Source organism: Electrophorus electricus, chromosome 20 (assembly GCF_041902795.1).
Source record: "Electrophorus electricus isolate QZ-2024a chromosome 20, ASM4190279v1, whole genome shotgun sequence".
Lineage (NCBI taxonomy): Eukaryota > Metazoa > Chordata > Actinopteri > Gymnotiformes > Gymnotidae > Electrophorus > Electrophorus electricus.
Window position 1 is genome coordinate 4,637,441 of NC_137516.1, and position 25,060 is coordinate 4,662,500.

The 25,060-nt window shown below is 48.6% G+C and overlaps 1 protein-coding gene across 10 annotated transcripts in view; it reads right to left on the reverse strand.

Annotated features, from left to right (window-relative positions):
- The window catches only part of prdm16 (PR domain containing 16), a 184,611-nt gene that overhangs the window by 82,017 nt on the left and 77,534 nt on the right, over positions 1-25,060 (reverse strand). For 7 of the 10 annotated variants that reach the window (XM_081703264.1, XM_035536259.2, XM_035536257.2 and 4 more), the window contains exon 3: positions 10,515-10,565. The exons of 2 other annotated variants lie outside the window; for them this stretch is intronic. In XM_081703264.1, the coding sequence (XP_081559390.1) occupies positions 10,515-10,565 (51 nt within the window). The remainder of the gene's footprint in view (positions 1-10,514; positions 10,566-25,060) is intronic. One more of the 10 variants, XM_081703263.1, reaches the window with a different exon arrangement.

Sequence of the window (25,060 nt, forward strand, 5' to 3'; positions counted from 1 at the left end):
AATGCGAGGGCCTCAAAATGCTCGCAGTCCTAATGGAAACGAAATGATCGCGCAGGACCTTCAGCTTACGCCGGAGTGTGTTTGCATGAGTGTGTGTTTGTGCAAACACGTGTGTGTGCACCTGCTTTGTGATCAGTGCTCTTGACACCAAGGTCATCTTTAATACGCTTTGATCTGGTGTCCAGCAGAGCGTGCTCCACCAAGCACATCTTGTTTTGGAACAGCCGACATGGTGTGTGCACTATCAAATTGTCCTTTAATAGCCCTATTCTCTTCACCTTATTATCTATCCTCTCCCTCGCTCTCGCCTTAAGGCAAGCGTGGAAGCGCCCGAGGGGAGGGGGGGCATTTGGGGAGGGGCAGTCATTTTTTAAGGCTAACGACGTCGTGGGAGGACCATCCGGAGACCCTACACATTACCGCAGTCTTTGACAAAGTCATTTTTCTATTCCAACAAAACACTTAGCCATATAGGAACTGGATTAGACCTAAGTAATCGCATACGCAATATTATACAACACTGCATTTAACTCACCCGTAGAAAAATGAATTTAAGATTTGAAGGGGGGGGGGGCAAGAAATGAAAAAATATTAAAATGGCTTATGAATTGGGGCTGGGAAACATGCCTCCCTCCCTCCCTCTCTCCCTCTCTCTCTCTCTCTCTCTCTCCCTCCCTCTCTCTCTCTCTCTCTCCCTCTCTCTCCCTCTCTCTCTCTCTCTCTCTCTCTCTCTCTCTCTCTCTCTCTCTCTCTCTCCCTCTCCCTCTCTGAAGTTGAGGGCAGAGATGTATAATTTCTCCAAACACAAGAGATGGAATCAAAGTGGCGCTGGCTCCATTCTCCCCCTGTCTCCGCTGTCAATCAGGGCGCAGTGAGCAGCGGACGTAAGTGGCGAGCTAGCGAGGCCGTGCGGCACATCCCCCGGAGTTTTATATATTCCGGGGAAAGATGCAGCCGCCCCATATCCCTCATTAACAACGATCCACCCTGACACCCGTGGGCAGGTGCAACTGTAATTAACTATTGTTTGACTATCAAAAAAAGGTGGGGGGGAGGGAGAGAGAGAGAGCGAGAGAGAGAGGGAGAGAGAGAGGGCGAGAGAGAGAGAGAGAGAGCGAGAGAGAGAGAGAGAGAGAGAAAAGGGCGGCTGATTAAATGCACTAAATGTAGAGGAGCACTTTCCCCTTTCCACCGCCGTAATTTCCCGAGCCTCCGTGCACACGCTGGGACCCTTTCAACTCAGCCGCGGCCTCCGACGAGAGCTAAGAGCCTGTTGCCAGCGGTAATCAAAACTCAGACCTGCAGAAGGGAAAAAAAGTCTTGGGCTCAAGCGGAGCACCTTCCATTAGAAATGTGTTACTTTATGAAATCCAGTGGCCAGCGAGGGGCGGGGGTTGGGGCGCCTTCTTCAGGCAATTGAATGCCGTCTCTTTAGTGATTAGGACTGCAATAATGGGGACCCCTGCTATTGCGGGCTAAGTCCATTTTATTGCTAATTCATTTATGTTCTGGTTCAGAAATACTTGACGCAAATCTCCTGCTAGGAAGTCATGTTTGTCAGAGAGTATTGCCATTATGGGCAAGATCTTAAATCAAATCCACAATAATGACAAAAATGGAACCTGTGGTAAAATCCCTGTTTGAGCCAGATAACTCCAAGGAGGCGTTATTGTGATAGAGGGTGAAAATTTACCAACTAATCACATTTCGAGCTGCAGGGCTTTTTAATTAAGGCGCTTTTTCCAATACGCTGGCCTGTTGCAAAAAAAAAACAAAAAAAAAAACGTGCAAACACTCTTTTAAAGGTGTACGGAACAAGGTCAAGCTCAAAGACGTGCCGTTATAATGAATCTAGATCATTTTATGGATTACGCAGAACAACCTCCATGTTTATGCAACTCGAAAACGTGTTGTGCATATGCTCAATGGCAAAGGTTAGGAATTCAATCAGAATACAAAATAAATATAGAATGCAGGGTATCTAAAAAATATAAAGCGGCATTTTCGTGCCTCTGATGTCTTTTTAGGCAAAATTCTCCAAGCGTTTCAATCAAAATAAATGGCAGTGCTTTTAGTCACTGCAGTGGTCTGTGTTGTGAATTATTGCACGCCGTCCTTTGTGATCCGCTGCCTAATGTTCTGGATCACGTGCTGATAGCACATTTTATATGATAATGGCCTACGGCGCGGGCCTGTGTGGTCCTCTGTTAGGGCTGCCTCTCTTCGCAGCCAAGCCTGAGCAACCCCAGGACTGAGACTACACCTGGAGCACTTCAGCAGCCGCATCCATGGAACTTCGCTGGAGGTACAAGGTGCTACCGGTCGCTCCGCAGACCCGTGCTGTTGCGCTCGCGGATACAGCGGACCTGAACGGAGCGCTTCTTCAGCCTCGTTACGGGGAAGCCTCGGGAAGAAGCGCCTAGCGTCGGCTAGGACAGGCGTGCGGGAGCTCCTCTCCACTCCTCCCCCCAACCGCTCCCTCTAATCACTGTTTCTCAATCAGATAATTCCTGTGTCGAACACTCTTCTCCACGAGCAGCCCTTAATTAACACGCCACCCTCTGCCCCGCGCCTCTTTAATGGCTTAATTAGGGGTGACAGGCTAACGACCCTGTTTACTCAATTGCCTTTCCTCTTTAATTATCCTAATGACTTGTGGATATTCAGATCATCCTCCTGCCCGTTCTCCTATGAATTAGCATACTAAATGAAGCCCTCAGCCACGCCGCATGGCGACGGCTGCGCTTGTTCTGCCGTAGCGAGGAGGTCAAGGCGCTGCGCGTGGAATCTGTAACATATCTTCATCATTAGGTCCTAATTGAGAAACGAAGAGCCAGCAGTTCATTAGCATAAGTAAATGCTTCTGTCCTCAGGGTACAGCAACATAAGCTTTGATGGGATTAATTAGATAAGCACAAGCTCTTCACCGACGCAGTGGGCGGTCAATACACAAATGATTCTAAAGAGGGCCTGTAATAGTGGGATTTCTGGAAAACCTCAGGCTGCACGCAGAATGGCTAGTGAATCAGCATTAGCACTGCCTTCTGTTAGCAAGGCTTGGCCATAGAGGGTGATGTACAGTAGGCTCTTTGCATGCGTTCCTAACGGGACTGTTTTCTCTCTCTCTCTCTGTCTCTCTCTCCCTTTCGCAAGATCCTTTTTGCGGGACTGTGCCGAGTTGCGCGCCATTCCTGGTGTGTGTAATTAATGCTGGATCTCCAAAGACTCTGAGCTTGATTGATGGAAGGAAAATGGATGTTCCGAGCACCTATTGTTTCAGGGGCTTTCAGGATTAGGTGGAGTTATTTAACAGTTCATTTGAGCGGAGGAGGCCGACGCATGTGCGCGTGCATGCCGGCCCGCTGGTGCCAGGCCGGACCAGTCACCTCACAGTGGGGTAATGCTCCATAATGGAGATTAAAGCCTCGAAGCTCACACCCCGGTCTGCCGGTGGAGAGAGGGGGGTGAATCCGTGTTTTATTAACTCGTCTAAAGCAGGCGGCCATCCGCTGAAGCTTAGCTGGGGGTCTCCTGCTTCAGCGCTGCCCCCAACTTCTTTAGCGACTCCCTCTGCGGCGCTTTTGTTTTTTGACATTTCCGTGTCTTCCGGCACATGGGGAACATGCGGTCTCTTGCGTGCACTTTTGTTCAGTGTCTCTGGTTTGTTATGATGTTTTCATTCTTTTATGAAGAGACCAGAGCTTAAAACAATAAGAATGTGAAAACTGTGAAAATAATAGTGTACTTATGAAAGTGAGGCTTTAAGTGATAAACTATTGCCTTTTTAATTACTTATGACCATAAATCAATAACGTTTCCCTTGGCATGTTTCCTCTAGTGTAACTAGGAATGTTTCATTAGGAACATTAGAATTTCATTAGAATTTGCACAGTAGATAAAGTTTGAGTGTGTGTGATATAAGCCTTAGTGTCTGCATATGTATGTGTTTGTGTGCGTGTGTGTGCAAATGCGTGTGTATGCATGTATGAAAGTGTGTGTGTGCATGCCTGTGCGTGTGTGTGTGCGTGCATGTGTGTGTGTGTGTGCATGCATGCGTGTGCACGTGTGTGTGCGTGTTTGCGTGCATGTATGTGTGCGCGTGTGTGTGCGCGCGCGCGCGCGTGTGTGTGTATTTGCGTGCGTGTGTGTGTGCGTGCATGTGTGCGTATGTGTGTGTGCGTGCGTGTGTGTGTGAAGCCTGGCTGGTTCATTTATAGCAGAGAAGCTGCTAAGTATCAAGGCGTAAGTCTGCGAGTGACCCCTGAATTATTCCAACTACTAGAGAATGTATCCCATGTGTGCTGCAGATGGATACATGTTACAACACACACACACACACACCCACACACGCACACATACACACAAATGCGTGCGTTTGTGCGTACACACACATCTGGACCCCACACTGGTATCGGATTCAGAAAGGATTTTATCTGTTCACACTCAAGGTGTGCGTGCGGTCTTAAAAACACACACAATTCCAAATACACTGCACACACAAGTAGAAGAAAACTTCATGTATAATTTCCTGTGTAGTACTTGTTATAGTATTTCTTCCTGTAGTAAACTACCAGAAGCATTTCAAGGACTGCTCGCACAAATATAATTTATGTATATGCTGACTGTGTGTAAAATTGCTCCAAAATATGTCCTGCAAGTTACAGATCCAGTCCATCCTGGCCTGTCATTAATCTAAAGGACCTTCTAGTTCAGTCTTACAGTGCAGAACTTTAAACAAAACAAAACAAGACCGTTTCTATTCCAACTCCTGGTTAAGTTGGATTGAGTTCAGCCCAGAAGCTCAGACCTCAGGGATGATTTCTGTGCAGACACAGATATACAGATATAAGCTTCAATCATTCTTCTGTAAACCAGCTTTTCTCGAGTGCCGTGACCGGCGACAGTGTCGGCCTCCGGAGTGCAAGCCGGGGTTGGCCGTCTTAGGAGCGAACGCCTTAGAGTCTGTCACGTGACCCGCTGAACAAACGCAAGATTTGCCTTATGTCTGTGGGCGGCGGGTCAGGGTGTCAGATGCCACAATGGGGGGGGCTATCGGTGATGCGGCGGATACGAGACGGAGACGGCGGGACGGCAAAGATTCCTTCGGTTAGGAGAAACAAAACGGATGGCTGCTGGCAAAACATTCCTTAAGTGATTTTTTTAACTTTACATAAAATTTGCATACTGTCAAAATATAGGCCACAGCTGAATCCAGAACAGGCTTGTACTCTCAAAAACTCTGAAAGACAAATTCTGTTCATTTTTTCTCTTCTGTTATTAAGTGCTCCCAAGATCACCCCAACACATCTCATAAACCTCATAATACCAACACGCACGTGACGGCGTGCCTGACGAAACAGCTGCAAAACGTCCAAAACACGAGATAGAAGAACGCTCAGCAAGCAATTCTGCCCCTTGTGCTGCTCGCTCACACACACACAGGCACGGAGTCAGAGAGAGAGAGAGAGAGGGAGAGAGAGAGAGAGAGAGAGAGAGAAAGACAGAAAGAGAGAGAGAGAGAGAAAATAACTGTCCCGGGCACATGGCTGTCAGCCCTTTGACTGAGATCAAAATCACCTCTGCCCCAAGAAAAAATGAAGGTTCCCCACACCACCGATACCGTGAGAATACACCAAAACAATTCCTAAGCTAACTTCTTTAGAAATACCCAGTTTCCATGCCAACAGCAGCCCATCCACATGTTACTATATGAGAAGCCTGAGAGGGGAGGGGCTTTATTCACACAACAGAATTAATAAACTCCCACTTCTGTGGCTCCCTGTCTGAGAGGGAGCGAGGGAGGATGTAGGAGACTTTCACTCATGAAAGACTCAGCCACTTTTCTGCCTTCCTTGTTCAGAAGCTGCGCTGGGGGGGTTGTGGTGGTCCGAGACTGATTGTGGTAGGAGAAAGAGAGGAAGACAGAGCAGGAGGGAGGAAGGAGACTCAGAGCTGCTACGCTGGATGAAAGCTAATATTTGGTTCTTTCAGCAGTCTTCCATTTCCCCTCTCGCTCTCTCTCTCTCTCTCTCTCTCTCTCTCTCTCTATCTTTCTTCATCTCACTCTCCCACTTGAATTCCAGTACAGCAGAAGGGTGTGTGAGGTCATAGACATGGTTCTGTCCCCAACTGACAACTCCATACTCTCTCTCTCTCTCTCTCTCTCTCTCTCTCTCTCTCCCTCTCTCGCTCTCTCTGTACGTCTTTCTTTCTGTCTGTCTCTCGTGCTCTCTCATACACACACATTGTCCCGTAGCTGCACACACTGTACCCAAGTAGCTGGAACTGTGCAAGCTAAGAAGATCCAGAATAATGACAGCATTCTGTCCAGTGAGGGACAGTTCCCACAGATAGGGCAGAAAGGGATGTTTGTGTTCAGGCCTTGTCAAAAAAAAAAAAAAAAAAAAGACATCCAGTTTTGCAATACAGGGCCGGTTTCAAAAATGTCTGCTGGCCACCCTCGCAAATGCCCTCTGCATATTTTGTAACCTTGTATATGACACAATAAGTCAACAAAGGGCCGGCCTGGGCTTCTTGGCAAGTACAGAACAAGGGATATGACTCCATATTCAACCCGTGATGAATATGCATTTGCAAATATGCGTGTGTATATCTGTGTGTGTGTGTGTGTGTGTGTGTTTATGAGTGCACAAAAGCCATTTACTATGATGTCATACAGGCAAGGATTTTTCATTCAAAGATCACACACATGGCATATGAGAGCTCTACTGCAATAAGCACACAGTTTGTGTATGAACGACGCACTTCAGCAAGCTGAGGAGAGAGAGAAAACTGCTCGTCAGTTAGGGGCCATCAAAAGGTGACCAGGAGAAGAAAGACAAGGTACCATCAACCAGTCATCTCGCCGTGTGACTGAATGCCACAGATTTTATGTCTGCGGGGCCATTCTCTCCTCTTAGAGAGAGAACAGCCCGACGCAATCAAATCAATCCATCTTTGTTTGGCAGTCTTCTGCTAATGTGTGCAATGAGCCTTTCTGTTGTAATGAACAGACGCCCTCTTCTGTGGAATTACGCTCACTGGAAGGTAAAACAGTTCATGCTTAAACCAAGGGACTGCTAAATTGCAAATCCTAATTCCTTTTAAGTAGGTTATTGCTAAAATGTGGTTTGAAGTGTACTCCACAACAGACCGAAATAAAAACCCACCTTACCTTGGAACCTTGATAAATAGTCACGAAACCATTTTTCATTTACTGGTTAGTATTGAGTCAGTATGTAAGAAATATTCCAGCTCCCATTCCTATTACAGAATTTAATATTTGCACCATCAGAGAAGGAAAACATACATTTTCCAAGGGAAAAAAACCCACTTTTCTCCAGTTCTTCCTATCTCTACTTACTTCTTTCAGTGCAATGTGTGTGTGTGTATGTGTGTATATGCATGTGTGTGTTTGCGTGTGTGTGTGTGTGTACGTGTGTGTACGTGTGTGTGTGTGTGTGTATGCGCTGGGTGGTCAGAATCCTGAGCCCTCTACATTCTTCAGTGCGGGCTACAGCCCCGAGGGCCGCCTGGCTGGGCGTATAATTGCCCTGCGCTACAGATAGTTACCAGCCTTCCCCCGTCCTCTTTCCTCTTCTTTCCTGCTGTTTATTCTCCTCTGATTTCAGCCTCCTCTGGGTCATCATTCATCACCAGGGCCCCCTGGCCCCTGGAGACCGGACCAGGAGGCCCCCGTTCCTATCCCCCCATAACCAGAGGCCATTTCTGATGGCCCCGCCGTTACCAGGGGGGAAACTGAGAGAGCGGAGGGTGGAAATAAGCGCCCACACGAAGGGGGTTGCACAGCAGTGATTATTGTATCCAGATAATCATTTCAAACAAATTATCATAATTATCAATCAATCATCATGTTTGGCGAAGGCTGCCCCTCCCAGGGGGGGGGCTCTCTCCTGACCTGTAATATCATTCTGCTGCATAATAAGCCATCATACATTTGAGGGGTCGTTTGAGATGAAATTTGTACAGGAGGGAAATTTCATGGCTTGATAATGCAAAACATTAAAGACCCACTTATGCCCCTGCGTGACCCCCTGCGCTAACGTCTCCAACTCGAGTCCAGCATCCCGCGGAAGCCCCAGATGTCCTCCGCCCCCTTTGATTTGGGGAAAGAAAGTGTTAAGACCAAAGGCCCGGGCCGCACACGAACATGCTAAAACGAAGAGCTGCTTAGACATCAAAGACAAACCTCGCCGCGCGCCGCCACTACGGCGATGATGAAGTACGCACGGTGTCTGACGGCGGCATTTTCCAAACACAAACATTACAAGATAAGATAGGGAGGGCCGTTTTTCTAATCTGAAGAAAAGGGCCCGTGGCAGCGTCCACCAGAAGAGTCCTGCCACGATCTTGGAGAGCCTGTCAAAAGAGTCATTAATCTCTTTCCCATTAAAGCATCACTGGTCGGCTTTGGCCTCTCCGCGTCTATAAAGCAGTCCAAATGGAGGAAATGTTTTCATTTTCAGTCAGGCCAGACAGGACAGTGCTGGAGGGGCTCTGCTCCAAACGCAATTACAACACATCGATTTTCTATAATGAATCTATGTCTGTGAGTACTATCAGTGCCAGATCACTGCAAGCTTACATATTTGTAAAACGCACAGAAACACACACACGCGCACACGTGCACGCACGCAAACACACAAATACATAAATACACTTTAGACAAAGTGTCTGCAGTCGGATTACATTTGGCAGCTTCACAGAAAGCTGAAGAGTGTGTGTGTGTGTGTGTGTGTTTGTGTGTGTGTGTCTGCGTAGGTCAATCCGAACAGAAGCACAGGTGATAAGGCAGCCAGATAGATCCTATCTCTTGTTGCCGGGACGGGGGGGGGGGTAGAGAAGAGCGCAGTGAGCTCACTGAGAGAAGAGCTCAGATTCTTTCCTCTTGCCCGGACAATCCGCCATCCGCCGGCGGAGCTAAGAAGGCTTTTCAGCCAGGACACAAAAGCGGCTTTCCAGGGCTGAGATCCTGCACGCGTATGACGGAGCAGGACCAGGGGGAGACGCTGCATGGGATAGATTATCTGCCGCTGATGTTTTCATTGCTGGAGCTTCCGGGCTCGACACGCGCACGTGTGCCCACGCACTCGCATGCCCAAACGCATGTTCAGAAATGCTGTCACGCAATACTCCCCCCACCCCTCAAAAAAGAAGAAAGAGGAAAAAACACATAGAGGCAGAACTTATCGATGTCGGTAATAGATGATGAGCGCAGTTATTAATAGCAGCTCATTAAGAAATTGGGCTTTTAATGAGCTTGCTAGGCATGTGAATAATGAGGTCTCACCCCAGAGCACAAGCAAGACCAAAATGACATGATGACATAAGACGTTTGTAAGGATTTCAGCAAGGCATTTTCAAAATATGGAACTGCTACCACACCAAAATGAACATGAAACTCAAATCAGCAGATATTTACGAAATTCTTCTGCTAACTTTTTACACCCAAATAACCCTTCCTGCTTTCATCACATCCTTATTAGATCTTTTTATACAAATAAAGACAACAGTAACATAATGATTGAAAAAGACCTTTTTTAAATCATACACATGCCATTACTATGGGTGCTTTACGGATGAAGACGAGCAACATTAGAGCCCAGCTCATTGGTTAACTAGTGCTGTGGCACACTCTCATTGGCTAAGTAGAGCTGCTGCACACTCTCATTGGCTAACTACAGCTGTGGCACACTCTCATTGGTTAACTGGAGCTGTGGCACATGCTCATTGGCTAAGTAGAGCTGTGGCACACGCTCCGGCTATGCTCCATTCGTGCTGATTCTCCGAGCAGGTGTCTGGCCATTGTTCTTTCACGGCCCACTGCTTTTACACACGAGGCCCCTCCATGCCACCTCGACCTTCTCACACTGGCCGTAAAAAATGAAATGGGCCTTCCCACCCCTTTCATTAAATTTATCGCCTCTTAAACCTAACCCCCAGCTTTCAGGGGGAAGGCTCTTGGAAACGCTACCCGAAGAGAATCTCTCCTGTCGTCCACGCAGTAAAATCGCCGGCGTCAAACCGACACTTATAGTGTCCAGTTGACCACAACTGGCACTGTTGCGCTTCACGCCGGTGTCTGGACTTTCAGGGGGTCTGAGACATTGTTTGAATGCGATGGTGAAGGTGTTTTGTATGCCTGTACGTGTTAGGGAACAACTTCAGAAGGTGGTACCGTACTGTGACGCCTTTGGGTGTTTTGAGAGATGTTTATGCAAAAATTACCAAATGACTCAGGGTTTCACACAGAGTTTGTTTTTTTCAACCTATGTGAGGTCTCTGATTGGTAAGATTGAGAGTTTTTTGGTGCAGCGAGAGCTGTATAACCTATAATAACCTTCTGTTCTTTGAGTGATTTCCTCCATGCCTACTTCCTGCCTCCTCTCTACTGTTTTCAGATTTGTTTTTTATCGAAATGCAGTTGGAGTCGTGTGTGGAGTGGCAATGCCCAACACTCACAAGCACGGGGAGGTCAGACACGCTAGCCCTACCTTCTTGATGCAGCTGTCTTGGGACAAGGCTTCCTGATCATTCAGCATCTGCTGTGAGGAAAGAAAGAAACCTGCCGTTAAAATGCAAAAAAGACCAAAAGAAAAGGGGATATTGATGTCAATGAAATCATACCAACAGGAACATGTTTTTTTTTTTTTTAATAAATCACTGTGTGGTGATTTTTAAAGCAACAAAAAGCAAGCCAAACCAAAAATCTGACAAACGGTGGAAGTACGTCATCCTGGCGGTTGGTCAGAGATTTGAAGTGGGGGGTGAGGTTGGGGGGGGGGGTCTGAAACTTGACAAGCAGAAAGCATAAAACGGCCACTGAGTGATGGGACAGGAGTTCATCGTTTGACCCCAGGGTCGCCCCACATGTCCCCTACCACTCGGGCGGCTGCCGAAGCCCCCTTTGTGTGATGAAATGAAAGCCTCATAGATTTGACGTTAATTCACGGGAGCAGGAAATTTCCGATGGCGTAGACGTAGATCCGAGGAGGAGACGCAGATCTGCAGGAGGGCCGTCGGGGGGCCTTCAGGAATATTTATCTAGAGAGGGTCGGAGAGAGAATGTAGCCAATGTCTTCCACGCTGCGTGCGTGATGAGAGGCCGGCCTGTTCTAGGTGGAGGAGATAATGGGAGCGCGTGGGATCCCTCTCTGGGCCACCCATTCATCCCGCACGGGGTAGGAGAGGAAGAGAGACTCGCTCTGGGATTACGGGGCGGCGCGAGAGGGAAAAGAGAAAAAAACGTCCTGCCCGACGTTGTGAATTGAGGTGAACGCGTGAGGGAGGGGCGAGCGTCTGCCATCTCTGGTCCGGGATACCTTTCCATTTTAGACGCGAACCGGCGCTGGCCAGCACGCACACCACCTCTAGCAAGTCTGGCCAGAGCTGAACCTGGAGCGCTCCGATGGAAAGGCTCGGAAAACGTCGCTGCCTCTCTGTTCGGAACGTGCTGTGTTTTACGAGAATGTTTAGAACATATATACTGTACGAGTGGAACAACTGTCTGCATTAAACGCAATGAAAATTGGCAGAGCGGTGAAAACAAATGAAACTTCACCAAAAGGGGAAGGAGGCCCCGAGAGTGAGCATGCAAACCATGTGGGGAATTAACAAAAACCCGAAAATGGATGTAGGGGGTTTAATTATGCAGAAACAACCACGTCAACAAAAGTAAGGGGCTACTTGTCTTTTATAGGTCTACCACCAGCCTCCTTTATCAGCCTTTGACTGACAGCCATGCACACTGCCCAAAAGCTGTGGTTCCCTAAATTAGGCTGTCAATGTATCCAAGCCAACCAAGTGGAAGCAATTACATCACAAATACTCAGACAAGTCTACTTAAACTACTTACATACATAATTCAATCCTGTATCCGTGTCAGAGCCACACAAATCCAAAACAACGTTATGGTGCCGGCGCTTTCGGACGACACATTTCAAACAAGCACGGAGTGGAATGCAAAGCCAGGGAACGCGGCGGAGTTTTCCGGCTTCTTTCCTTTCCTACACCGCACCATGTGTGCGCCATTCCCCGGGGGCGCGCTGGCAGCCCGGCACACGTGTGCGCACACGCGCGCTAGATACACCGGCGCACACTTCACGCATGTTTGTAAATGAGTGTAGCATAATTACACTGCAGTTTGCCGCTAGGACTGCCAGAGCCCAACTCTGTCTGTACCTCGGAGACAAGACAGAAAGAGAGAGAGAGAGAGGGACAGAGAAAGAGAGAGAGAGAGAGAGAGAGAGAGAGAGAGAGAGGGACAGAGAAAGAGAGAGAGAGAGAGGGGGACAGAGAAAGAGAGAGAGAGACAGAGAAAGAGAGAGAGGGGGCGAGAAGAGACAGACTGTCTAGTCAAGACAGCTGTAACAGTTTACAAACTTTGTTTAGACGGCAAACAGCCTCACACACATTCAGGTAGGCCCCTTCTCTGTACATCATGCCAGGCGTAAACATGTGCTTCGAACTGTGCAATATCAGATAGGAAAACGGGAGACTTCATTAATGCTTTAATATCTCTCAGATCGAAACAAAGCTGCTATTTTCCTCAACCTCCAAAATGTCATACTGCTCCAGGTGACATTGGCATTATTTTATTATAGTTTGCACAAGTATTTAATTGGTGCTCAATTAAATTTGCATATTTAGAAGTAGGAGCAGAGCACAGACAAAGAAAACGATGACGAGGGATTAGATAAATAGGATTAGAAATTATTTTAACATCTCAGTGCTATCAGAGTGGTGTGAAACAATGTCGATTTATATTAACATGTTTGTATGTGTGTGTTTTAGTTAGTGTGTGTGTGTGTGTGTGTGTGTGATTACCTGTACTTGCCCCAGCACCCAGTTGGATAAATGACTTACGGTCAGCCGGTGAGGGCTGCACGTGCGTGTGCGTGTGCGCGCATGTCAAGCAAATAAATAATGTATTAATTAGATGGTTGGAAGGAATGATTTGCCACAAGCGTCGGTGTGATTTATGACATGTCAGAATCATTTCAAAGTGACTTTGATGATGATTTTCTTTATTTTTTTCTGTGACAGGCCGTTTTGAGACAGAAATATGCAGCTGATCCTTGGAGGGCCTTCTTTGCTCGTCCGTGCTGCCTACGCAAATGAAAACCTGGAACGCTGCGGTGATTAGCGTGTCACCACGGCGGCGCCCGAGCGGGTCCGGAAGGAGGGCTACGGGAGAGACCTGGACGTGGGACGCGGACGAAGGCGTAGCCACCTGTACCTGTGTGTAGCCACCTGTACCTCCAGCCCCCCGAGTGTGTGAGAAAGACAGAGGACAAGCGAGACAGAGGAAGAGACGGAGAGAAAGCGCGTGCGCATCTCCATTCTGGAAAAGGTAAAAAGAAACCCAAAAAACAATCGGTCATTCCCATTCTAAGCACACCTTTGTTAGCATGTGCCATGAGGAGTTACTCATCCCCGCTCCGCGTCTATTCATACTATTCATACTGATGATTGGCAGACAAAAGAAAACAGCCTCACCCCTTTAGCCACGCACTGCGTACACAAACCAGCCAGGCCTTTCCACCTCGGTCACCCAGCTGCCTTAACAGACACACGACGGGCGAAGAAAACACCCCTTCGTTCTGCAGAACGGGCCTTCCTCAACACCCGGCCAGTCTGAGCCCGACGCGTGTGGCGTCCATGGAAAGGCGAGCGCAGTCGCTGCTTAATTGGACGCAATTCTAATTGCAGTGTTGGTTGCGTGCATCTCGCAGCCGGGGAGGGGGGGGGGGGGGTCTTAAGCAGACGCTCAAACGCTTTTTAAGGGGTTTGTAGTGGGAAAGTTTCGGCGTGAGTTGCCAAAAAAAATTCTCCTCGAGTCTGGATAGTATGAGGCAATATGGCAGCGCGGCCAATAGATGGTTATGGATGTCAAAAGCCGCAAGCTTCCAAAAAAGAAACACCAGAAAACAAACCTCGAGGCCTCTTGAACTGACTGAGTGACATCCCTTTGGCTCGCCCAACCACACTAAGAAAGCCACAAATTGAAAGTTTTGCTTTGCAGTTATTGAGGGCATTTTCTTGCTCTGGCGAAGCGCACAGCATTTGGATGCGAGAATGGTGCGGACTCGTCCTTCTCCCGCTGCAGAGCCCGGCGCGGAGTCTGCCGTCACTCACGCCGCACAACCCGAACACCTGAACCGAGGAAGAGGAGGGAAAAGACGTGCTCCGAAGAACTCGTGACCGCACGTCTTACTCACGGCCCCAGACTCAAACATAACATAACGTGCTATGGGCAAATACATGCATTACCGCCACAACAGCACGACTGTGTTTGCGCACATTACCTATTACAGACAGCAGCCCAACGCTGTTAAACGGACAGCGCACAGGCACGCCTCACTCTCCGCAGCTGATGTCATTGTACCGACCGCAGATTCCTGCGCTGTGTCGTTATACATTTGCACATGGCTGCGTGTGTAACACGCAGAACATGAAGCGGGACCGTGTCACAGCTGAGCTTTCGTGTCTGCGGCAGTATGTCTTCGAAACGGGGCAACTGCAAAGTTATTCTGGGACTTTGCGAATGGAACCAGACAGGGCAGCAGGCGGGCCTCAGTCCGACGCTATCGCCGATTAAAACATACTTTAACAGGAGCGCACACGGGGGGTAGAAGGTTTGAACGGTAAATACCAGGAAACTAGCGACAATCTGATAGGCCATATTCATGATGACTTTAATAAGTTGAGGACTTGTGGCTTTTTTTTGGAAGCCAAGGCAAACATCAAGGGAGTACTGATAGTGAGCGCTCCAACGTTGCTAATTAAATATAATCACTCCCAGCTTAGCCTTGTTTGATTCTCTATTATGTTCTTATCAGCATCTCCTGTCCTGTCAGGGAGTGTGAGAAAGACGTGGCGCGCGGTGAAACGGATGGCTAAAGGAATGTCGAGCTCCCATTGTGCGCGCACAAAGGCGAGCGCGCGGGGACGAGCGCGCACGGGTTTGTTCAGCGCTTATCGAACCGTCGCCTTCGGTCAGGATGAGGTGGGTGTGGGACAGAGAGCGGGCCAAACCCAGCGGCTCGTTTACTGGACGAACAGGCCGAGGTTTTGTGTGGAAGGTTACGGCACCATTCTGCGAATAATTCACATTTCTGCAACGAGTCAGACGTTGCTTGATAGTAATTAGTTGCTCTGTAACGATAGTTGCGGTATAATATGAAGCAGGATGTGTGTGCGTCGCTAGTCAAACATAACCAATCCAGAATGTGCTTCCACACAACAACTTTTAAACTTTGAGTACCAGCAAACGCAGTAGAGTCCCAGTCATCAGTCCTCTGTTTGGCTTGGCATACCTAAGCAGCCCCGCGTAATTGCAATGCAGTTCATTTTGATTGATTGTATTGAAGATGTGAAACTGACACTTTTTTAAATAACCCACATCGCAGGCTCGACCAACCCTTAAATCAACTCAGTCGAATCGTTTGAAATACCTTCCGAACTCCGAAAGATGAATGATCGCTCCTCCGGCTCGCGACACCTCTCCGTCCAGCGCGGCGCAGCGCGTGGCTGCTTACTCAGCGCCCGCACCTGCGTCGCGCACTTCACTTTATGAAGCCGAGAAAATCGACACTGCTGTTTGGAGAACGAGCCGCCTCGGATTTATTAAGAGGGTCATATTCTGATTCGGGCCGTTATCGTCCATCATCTGTGGCCCGCTGTGGCCTTTTAACCCCCCCCCGACTTCATATTGGCAGAGCAATACGGATAAATCATAGCACGGGAAATGTTTATCGACAGGCCGTTCAGGAGGATGATCAGTAATAATCAGAAGGAAGTGCAGGAGAGACAATAGATGTTGCCGGTGCCGGATGTTTGCCCGGCATTCTGCATGCTGCGATGTCAGGCTTTTACAGTTATGCGTAAGGTTACTCTAAATAATCCCTGATCTGTAGCCAGTATCTGTGTATGATAAAACGACCCACCAACAAACTCAGTGACTAACCATAGGGAGTACTGCCACACGCTGCCACACACAGCTCCCGTCATAAACAAGGACCCGATGACGTCTTAAAACCTTCAACTTGCTTATGAAGTTGCGATTGTTGACAACAGTCAGAAAGCACCACATTAAAATGACTGGATAAATTAGTCTGAAATGTGTGCCCATGGGCTCAAGACATATCTCACTGTCTCATTTCATTTATTCATACACTCTCCTGCGCTATGATTGACTGTCTGGGTCCGATACTGTTTTATCAATAGTTGCTTTGCCGTGCTCGCGGTGGGCCCAGCCATGTTTCAAGCAGAGGCTGGAAGTGCTTGGATGTCTACAGAAGATTGATGGAGGCTTTTCATTTCAGCCAGGGCTTCTCTGGTATGCAAATGCCAGAAGTACTTGCAAAAAGAAGCGTGCTTGTTAGATGAGGGTGATCGTGATTTGGGGTCTGGGAGCAGGTCTGAACTCCACTGTCCCAAGACACAGTAGAAGAAAACAGCAAACCCTTTATCCGAACCTTTATTGTATCTTTTATTTACCAGTTCTTTATACTGAGTATCATTTACGTCACCATGCATTACGCCATTTATGTTTAAGACAAATTCCTCGTGTGTCGCCAATAAACTAATTCTGACAAACGGCATATTCATATCTTTTATTATTATTTTATTTTCAAATTTGAACGCTCTTTTCATGGTCCATGCTCTTAATTTGTATGTTCACGTAAGTCGAGCCGCCTTCTGTGTGGACGCGCTCTTCACCTCCTTCTGAGCAACGTTCTTCCCCTCTGCTCACTCAAGAAAGTCTGACGCCCAGGAGCGAGCAGGTTGGGAGAAGCTCCCCGGGCATCCAGACTGCAGCTAGGCAAATATCAGTGCGTGGGCCAGGCCGGCCCCGGCCAAACATTAACGTGAAAAGTCTCTTGTGAGTCGGCCTAAGTGCGTATACATGTGGGATGGGATTCACGAGCGCTCACTTTCTTTTGGGTGGAGTTGAGGCTGGGGTCAGCGGCTTCTCACCGCCCTCGTCTTAAAGAGGCCGCCGCCGAAGAGAATTCTTTCCCAAATAAAATTAAAAGCGGAACTGTGTGTTTGCTGTCCGCCTGTGATGTGAAGCAGAGGGGGACTGAAGGAGATGTTTTGGATGCTGTCCTGCACAGGGTACTGTGATGGACGAGTCATGTTCAGGCAGCCAATGCCACTTTTTACTCTCTTTGTTTGAAAAACCATAAAGTTTTATAAAGGTATTTTTATTTGGGGCGAACATATGATGGCTCGAGACAAATGTGTGTGTCACAGAGGCAGACTGTGTGTGAGACAGAAACGGGGGTGCAGGGCATCTCTAAATCTGTCTCATTGGATGGAAAAGAATAATCACAGCTATCTGTCCGCCAAGAAAAACAGAGCGCCCCAAAGCCAGCCTTTTGTCTCCGAGCATATGCACGTGTACTCCCGTGGTTCCCTCCACACTGCCGACTCACCCTCATTAAACCCATATATCTGGACAGCCAAATTCACTGCTACCACAGATGGCCGTATACTATGAAATTCTGTAGGGTAAATGGAAACCAACATTTTCCGAAGAAACAGTGAATCTTTTTACAATTATTTAAGGACATCTGACAGAAATATTGCCGTATCGTCATCCGAGGGCCAACTCTCATGATGGAGTGATACTGCCAGATATTTTATGTTAGGAAGTGCCAGGATATCTGAGCTGCCGTTTGGCACCAAGTGTATCATGACCAGATATTTCCTTGATGCTAATGTTGGGAAGTCAGGATTAATTACAATTGCTAATGTAAGGTTTTCGGGGGTTCGCGGATAGAATATTCTTCTCTGGAGATGGAAGAAGACTTTGGAGACCCTCTCTAAAAAGAAATGAATTTTAATCCCTTGAATTTTTTTAAATGCTGAGTTTTATCTCCAATTTTAGCCACATATTGTTTTAAACACATTTTCTTCTAGTAAATTATATCATCCCTTTGCTTTTACTACATTTAACCAATCAACCAGGCTGTCTTATAGACTTGGTTTAGGCTTTGAGTAGACTTCAGAAAAAAATGTCCTTAAATACTGACAGGGGTTCAGGAGAACACTGTAATCTGTGTGAGGGTGTTTAGGAGGCTATCACTGTGCATAATGGTGTGTGAGTGTGTTTAGAAGGATATCTCTATGTGTAAGCATGTGAGGGTGTTTAGGAGGTTATCACTGTGTATAAGGGTGTGTGAGTGTGTTTAGGCCACTATCACTGTGTGTAAGCATGTGTGAGTGTGTTTGTGATTTTTACTGACAGTGGAGATGTGTTTTATTCCGTCATTCACACTCATCTCCAGCATGACGACAGCAAGACTCCACACTTGTCAGGCCTCTGACAGGAGGTGAGCAATGGCCTTGTTAGACTTGATACACACACACACACACACACACACACACACACACACACACACACACACACACACACACACACACACAGCCCTCATCAACCAGTCATGTATGTCCAATGGACTCTTTAGGAATGATCTCACACAGCACTAAAAATGGTTTTTAAAAAAGCTGCAAATGTTATTGGTGAAAAGGTCTGCAATACCAAATGATGTCTCTGCGATCCCAGATATCCAACTGTTTGACTGCTTACATTGCCCATCAGTTTAAGCTCAATGGAAAAACAATTACCACTGACGATAATTGAAACGGCGCTCTGTTGGGTAAACGCACCAACAATAACAACTGTGATCAGGATAATGGCAGGAGAAGAATTTGTATCATTTAAACTCTACAGTTTTGCAGACTGCACAAAACACAACTTGTGTGCGTGAAATGAACCGTAGCTAGAGAACCATTTACCCTCCCGGCTTGAGAGGCGTCCAGATCAGATTAGTCCTCACACTGACCACTAAAAAATTAAAAGAGTGAAACAGAAAGCTGCAGCCAAGAGATAGCGCCCGGTGATACAGAACGGATCACAAACAAGATATTTCCTCCGCCAGTGGAGCTGATGACGGCCAAAGTTCGCACAAGGGGCTTTTACATTTAATTTATCCGCCTGCCGGTGATTTCAGGAGAGAGAAATGTCTCTGTCATTAGAGAGATGTGGCAAAATGGTATATTTTCACAATTGGAGATGTTCCGAAATGACAAAAAACATTAGTTTAACTGCAGGATTAGTTTAGTTACTCTGCAGACTCTTTCAACAGGCTTCTCCCTTACTCAAAAGCCTGTTAACCACAGCCGGGTTCACTGCCATAGGACTGCCCATACAGCAAAAATAAACACATAGCTGGCAAACCCCTGCGCTTTGGAGGACAGACAGCAGCTCACACGAGAACTATTTTCACATACACACAGATGCTTGGAGTCTTCACAAGAAATGTGGACGTCTTCAAGGGAGCGCTAAGTTGGTCGTGTTCAGCGTACTGTGAAACAAGATGGCATGGGATTCATTTCTTTGAAAAAGGCCCTGGAAGTTCATTGTGCGCTTGAGGGGCACATTCAGCCAGTGCCTGTGGCAGTAGACTTCCATGTCATTCATGCGACATTGTTATTCTTTTTTAAATAAAGGGAAAAATCTGCAACATTATATAACATTTGTACATTTATTAAAACATGGGTCGGAATCACTTGGAAATATTGGCGCAGCCTTCGTAACAGAGATAAGTCTCCCTGTCACACTGTTGATGCGGTCGTTCAAACCAATTATAGCCGTTTCCTGCGCGGATGCGCCATCGTTTAAAAAAGATCACAATGAACCAGCATTCCGGGGAACTAACCGACGAGGAGGCGCTCGATTATGCGCACCGATCATCCCTTCCCATTGATTTTCCTGCGCGGAGCCACGGCTAACCCTGTCCCCCCTCTGGATGCCGTGCTTCTGCCCGACTCTCCCGTGGAAGACGGGAGGCCTCCGTGCCGCTTCTCTCTGGAGATAGCCGCATTTATCACTGAACCCACCTGTCCCCAAGTCCACGGGATCAGCCCATCACCACCACAATAAACGTCAGCCAGCGATGATTGATGCGGCTAATGAAATTGATTAGGCTGCCCCAGCACGCCGCGCGCCCGTGATTCACAGCTCTCTGCTTGCCCTGCCTGCAGAGATTAGCCGCGAGCCGAGCTGCGTGAGCCCTAGCAAGCACTGGGGGGATAACGTCTTTGGACACTGTTTATGGCTAACATTTATTATTACGCAATTTGTTTTTATCATCGAATTATTTTTAGGCAGTTATAAACAAGATAAAGAAGAGTTAGGTTTGACAGCACTTCTGAACGCTTCCAACGGCTTGTAATTTCGATTTTTTGCTTTTTATTACATCTCTAGATGGGAATTCGCGGATAACTTGTGGCCTCGAGATCTGGCTCGTGCACAAATATCCCATGCTTTGCAAGTTTCTTACTTCCTCAGTTTCAGCTCTCGGACATAAATAATAACACAAATGGTTTGTAGCTTTAAACACGTTAGCCGCCAGCCCTATCCTTCCCCTACGCCTGGCTCTTCTGCGGCATAAACCCCAATATCAAGGCAACACAAGCCAGACAGAAGGGAGCAGGCCATATCGCTCTGACCTTTGCAGATGACCTTCTGCAAGAGGAAAGGACTGTGAGAGAACGAGTGACGATAAGGAAAGAGTCTAACCCTCAGGTGCCATTGTCAGGCGGCATCCCAGAGGCTGGAGAACTGGCTTGGGACCAGCCTCACTTTTTAACGTGTGATCTTCTAGGCACAGCAAAGGCAGGAGAGGCCTGATCTCAGGTCAGCATTTATCTGCTCCGAGACACCTGATAAAGGTCCGGGCGATAGGTGCCGTCTGCCGACGCCTCTGCCGATGAACTTCGACTCATCACAAATGACTTTATTGGTCAGCAGATAAGACTTTACTGCCCTGTCAGCGGTCTGGCTTCGCGGCCACTGGGCGGGCCCACTGAAGTGGTGCGCCTTATCCGTCCCTATCATGAAGACCCCTCACACGCATGGGAGAAGATCTGTTAGTGTGTCTGGGTGGAGACGAACATCATCGCCGCCAGTGCTATTGGCTTTACTGATGCGAATCTGGTGAGTCAGAATATTCCCATCAGTAGCAACCTCCTTCCGCGGGGATGGTGCGTTTGAGCTGCCAGAGCTGGTGAACATCGCGGCCTTCTCGCAGGCCGACGCATCCGGTGCGTCCCCAAGGTATCTGTCTGAACTGCGGGTTAGAACGGTCCCAGCTTCGGTTCTTCTGATGGATCGCTTTACGGGGCTGCAAATCGACTTTGACTTCACTGGAACTTTCCATTAGTCATGGAAGCGGAGCAATCAGCGGAGAAACTGTTTATAAAAGGGATTCAAAACTTGTTTCTTTTTTTTGCTGTTTTTGCACAGACGCCCGTGCTCGACCAAAAACATCATAAAAAGGGCGGAGGGGTGTGCAGGAATGAAAACGAGCGTAATGGAGAGGAGGAGAAAGAACTGTTCGGCCCCCACGCCTGTGTTTCTCCAGCGTCGCCGTGGCTGTAACGGACGTGGCCGACGGACAGGCCGCACAGAGCTGGCGGCGCTGAGCGGGAACTCATCCGTACCTCACAAGAGAAAACACAAAACTGGCTTTATCCACTGCCCTGGCCAGGAGTTAAGCAATGATGACATGCTCCTCTGGCTGGCGTTAATCTTTGCTGCATGATTTTTAAAAATAACAAGAACCCTTCCCCCCCAAGGCGGCAAGAGACGAGTGGAAGAGAGAGAGAGAGAGAGAGAGAAAGAAAGTGAGAAAACAGGAAAGGCCCGTTGTCAAACGGAGTGTACTTTTCTTGTTAACACTGGACGCACGAGAGAAGACACCACGAGAGCGTGTCGGGGTAGCAGCCGTTGGGAGGGGGTGGGGTTCTGCGCGATGGAGTGCGATGTCCAGGCCCTTCGACCCTCTAACTTGTCATGGAAGCGGCTTTGCAGGCCAGCCACACATTGCTGTTGTTAACAGCGTTATCGCGGCGCTCTGGCTGCAGATAAGTGGTGCGGTGCTGAAGGGACACACCGCCCAACCCTGCCAAAGCTGGACAGAGGAATCCGCTTCTGTTTTATGCCAACGGGCAGAGGGGAGCACCGGAGAGCAAGGAGGGGCATTGGGGAACGGTGCGGCTGCTAATGCTGTTTGGGTTTGAGTCCAGACAGGAATTCTGCTTTATCAGGGCCCAGGGAGCTATCAGGGCAGCCCATCCCCTCCAAAGTGTCCATTACAGGGCTGATAGGGCATGAGCTCAGTATTTCCCATGGAAGTGGCCTCACAATGATGAGTGATACAGGGTCTCTCTCTCTTTCTCTCTGTCTCCCACACACACACGCGCACACACACACACACACACACACACACACACACACACACACACACACACACACACACACACAGAGTCCTTCTTTCTCCCCGTTTCTCTGCCAGCGTCTGCTCACAGCCAAGAACAAGCATATGGGTTTCATGAAATCAGGGCCCTTCTTCAGAGAACATACCGAGCTAGTTTTCCTTCTCCATTCTGTCCTAAAGCACTTTGTTCATTAATTACACTAGCCGCTCCTTATATTCGCAGGTTGCTGCGAACAGGCACGTTACGCGGCCTATCAGTAACGTCCGCGTGACGTGGCCCCACACGGCCCACGCGTAAAACAAAACCATTCATATGGTTCGCGGGGGGGTCCGACTCATGTGCGCTGGCCAAACGGCCACGGAGTGTTTTCACTCCGTGGTCCATCCAAATGCTACAGACTGTCCACCACATGCCCACCAGCCAAAGCCAACAAGTCTTAGCAGACGGCACATCCACCCCCCCAACACCCCCCCACACACCCTCCTATCATCTCCCCTGCCCCAGGCCCCACCCCCTCAGCCATTTCCATTGCCTCCGAGCAGATCCGAGGCTCTGCGGCAGGTCTGGCTGGACAATGCCTGTGTTGACGCTTTCTGCCGCCTCCGCGCGACCCAGCCAGCTGGGGCCGGCGCGGGCGCGCTGCCCTGACCCTCTTCAGAGCCGGGTGGGTTTCGGCGGGCCCCGCTGGATGCTGCGCAGCGCTGTCAAACGCCTCCTTTCATGGTGCTGACGCGCTGCAGATTGAGACATCAAGGCCCGTCAGGCAGCGGGAAGTTCACGATTCTTCTCGGGGTTAATTGCGAATCTAAATGTTTTTTTGGAGGAGAGGGGAGGGCGGAGCGTTGCAGCGGGAAAAATCGCACGCCGACGGTGGGACCAGGAAAAATGAAGACAAAAGCGTAGTAGAATCTAGCGGCGTTCACGTCAGGTTTCTTACAGGCCAAGAAGCTAAAGTGCAACTGAAGGCGGAGCCTGAGATTTGAGCGTGTTGGAGGGCTTTATCAAATAAACTAGCTCAGTGAGAAGCAGAGCAGAAGAGTCTCAGTGGGTTGATCTGGCTTAGGAGTGGTCAAGACTTCACAGACGTGGTCCTGGTCTCAGTCGTGGCCCAAGCTGAGGTGCTTTGAGTCTTCGCCCATGGTCTCAGACAGCACCAGAGTATTGGACTGGGTCAAACTTGGTAAACGAATGTCTTCTAACATGGCACGGGTCCAGTTTTGTCGAGGCCGCTTGGTCCGTGCGAATGGCCAGAGCCGGGCACACAGCCCACCCCTCCCCCTCCACCCCCCGGGTCCCGGAGTGACGAGGCGCTGGGAACTAGCTCAACTACATTCAGCCATGCGGGGCCAACTCCAGAGCCTTTCAACCAGACAGGCCCAAAGGCACCTTCCAAAGTGTCTTTACTCTCACTCAGCACCCACTGAGTACACACACCTTTACACTTACAGTCAACACACACACACACACACACACACAGAAGAGCACCATGCTGTCCCCTGCACAACACAGCAAACCCCAATGAATAGCTTAGTTTGAATCTCAACTATACATCTAAACACACTGAATTGATTTTTCCCTTCTTTTCTATGTAATTGGCAGTGGAGAGGCTTTTTTTTCTTCATTCTCCCCTTTCTGTGCACTTTTTAAAATGAATAACGCAACAAGCTCCTGATCCAAGCTTTCAGGCATGCTATTTATTTATCTATTTCTCCCCCTCGCTTTCTCACTACACTCGGGATGAAGAGAGCCCAGAGAATGGCATTGACAGCCATGCCTAATATCTCTTTCTGCCAATTTTGGCTTCTCCCAAACCCCCCAACCCGCCCCCCCCCCCACTTCTCACTTGATGTCTTTATATTCCGCTGAGAGTGCAGCGGCACTGAAAAGATCCGGGCCTGGCGAGTGACCTCCGCGGGAGGAGAGCCATGAGAGACAAGGAGCGAGGGAGCGAGAGAGCGAGGGAGAGAGAGGGGGAAGGGGCCAGGGAAAGAGACGGAGCGCGAGGGACCGCCGCTTCCCCGCCGAGCGCGGGCCATCGCGGCTGGCTAGACCAAAGCTGGCTTCTTCTTCTTTTTTTTTTTTTTGGGGTTTGGTTTTGTTTTGTTTTGTTTTGTTTCGGAAGGGTTGAGGGAGCGCTCCTCGCCCGCGCCGAAACAAAGGCGGGTTTTGTCGTCCCCGAGGGGTCTCCCGGTGAGAGAGGGAGAGAAGGGCCCATCTTGGTGAGGGGTAGAATCTTTTGGGCCTTGCAGATGTTGAAATAGGGATGATTTATTAGACGGAGTGTCCTTGGTGGCACTTGGCCGTCGTCCCAGACAAGGGCGAGAGACAGGGAGCAGGAACCGCGGCCCATGGAGGATCAGAGTCATCTCACTACCGTGTATGGGCATGGCCAAATCTGCCCTGAGAACGGCGTGCTATTTTTCTCTTTATTCGAGCCATGAAAATAACGTCAGGCAGCCTGCATGGCGGTGTGGCCCCTGCCGGGCTGGAGCTCGCTGGCGCTCTCTCACGTCCCTGCTCCCTGGATCTATTCCAACACTTCACCCCTCGCGAAAAACACAGATAAAAAAGGAAATATCGGAGACGTGTAATAAGAAAGGAGTGATGGCATCATCGGACATTAGTTTAAAATCGGCTTATTGGTATTCATTTAATATCAGGACCTGAATGTCATTCCGTGCCAGATAAGTCCTTCCTGTTGCTATGCACAAAATCTGTTACATTCATATTTCAGGTGATGATGTAC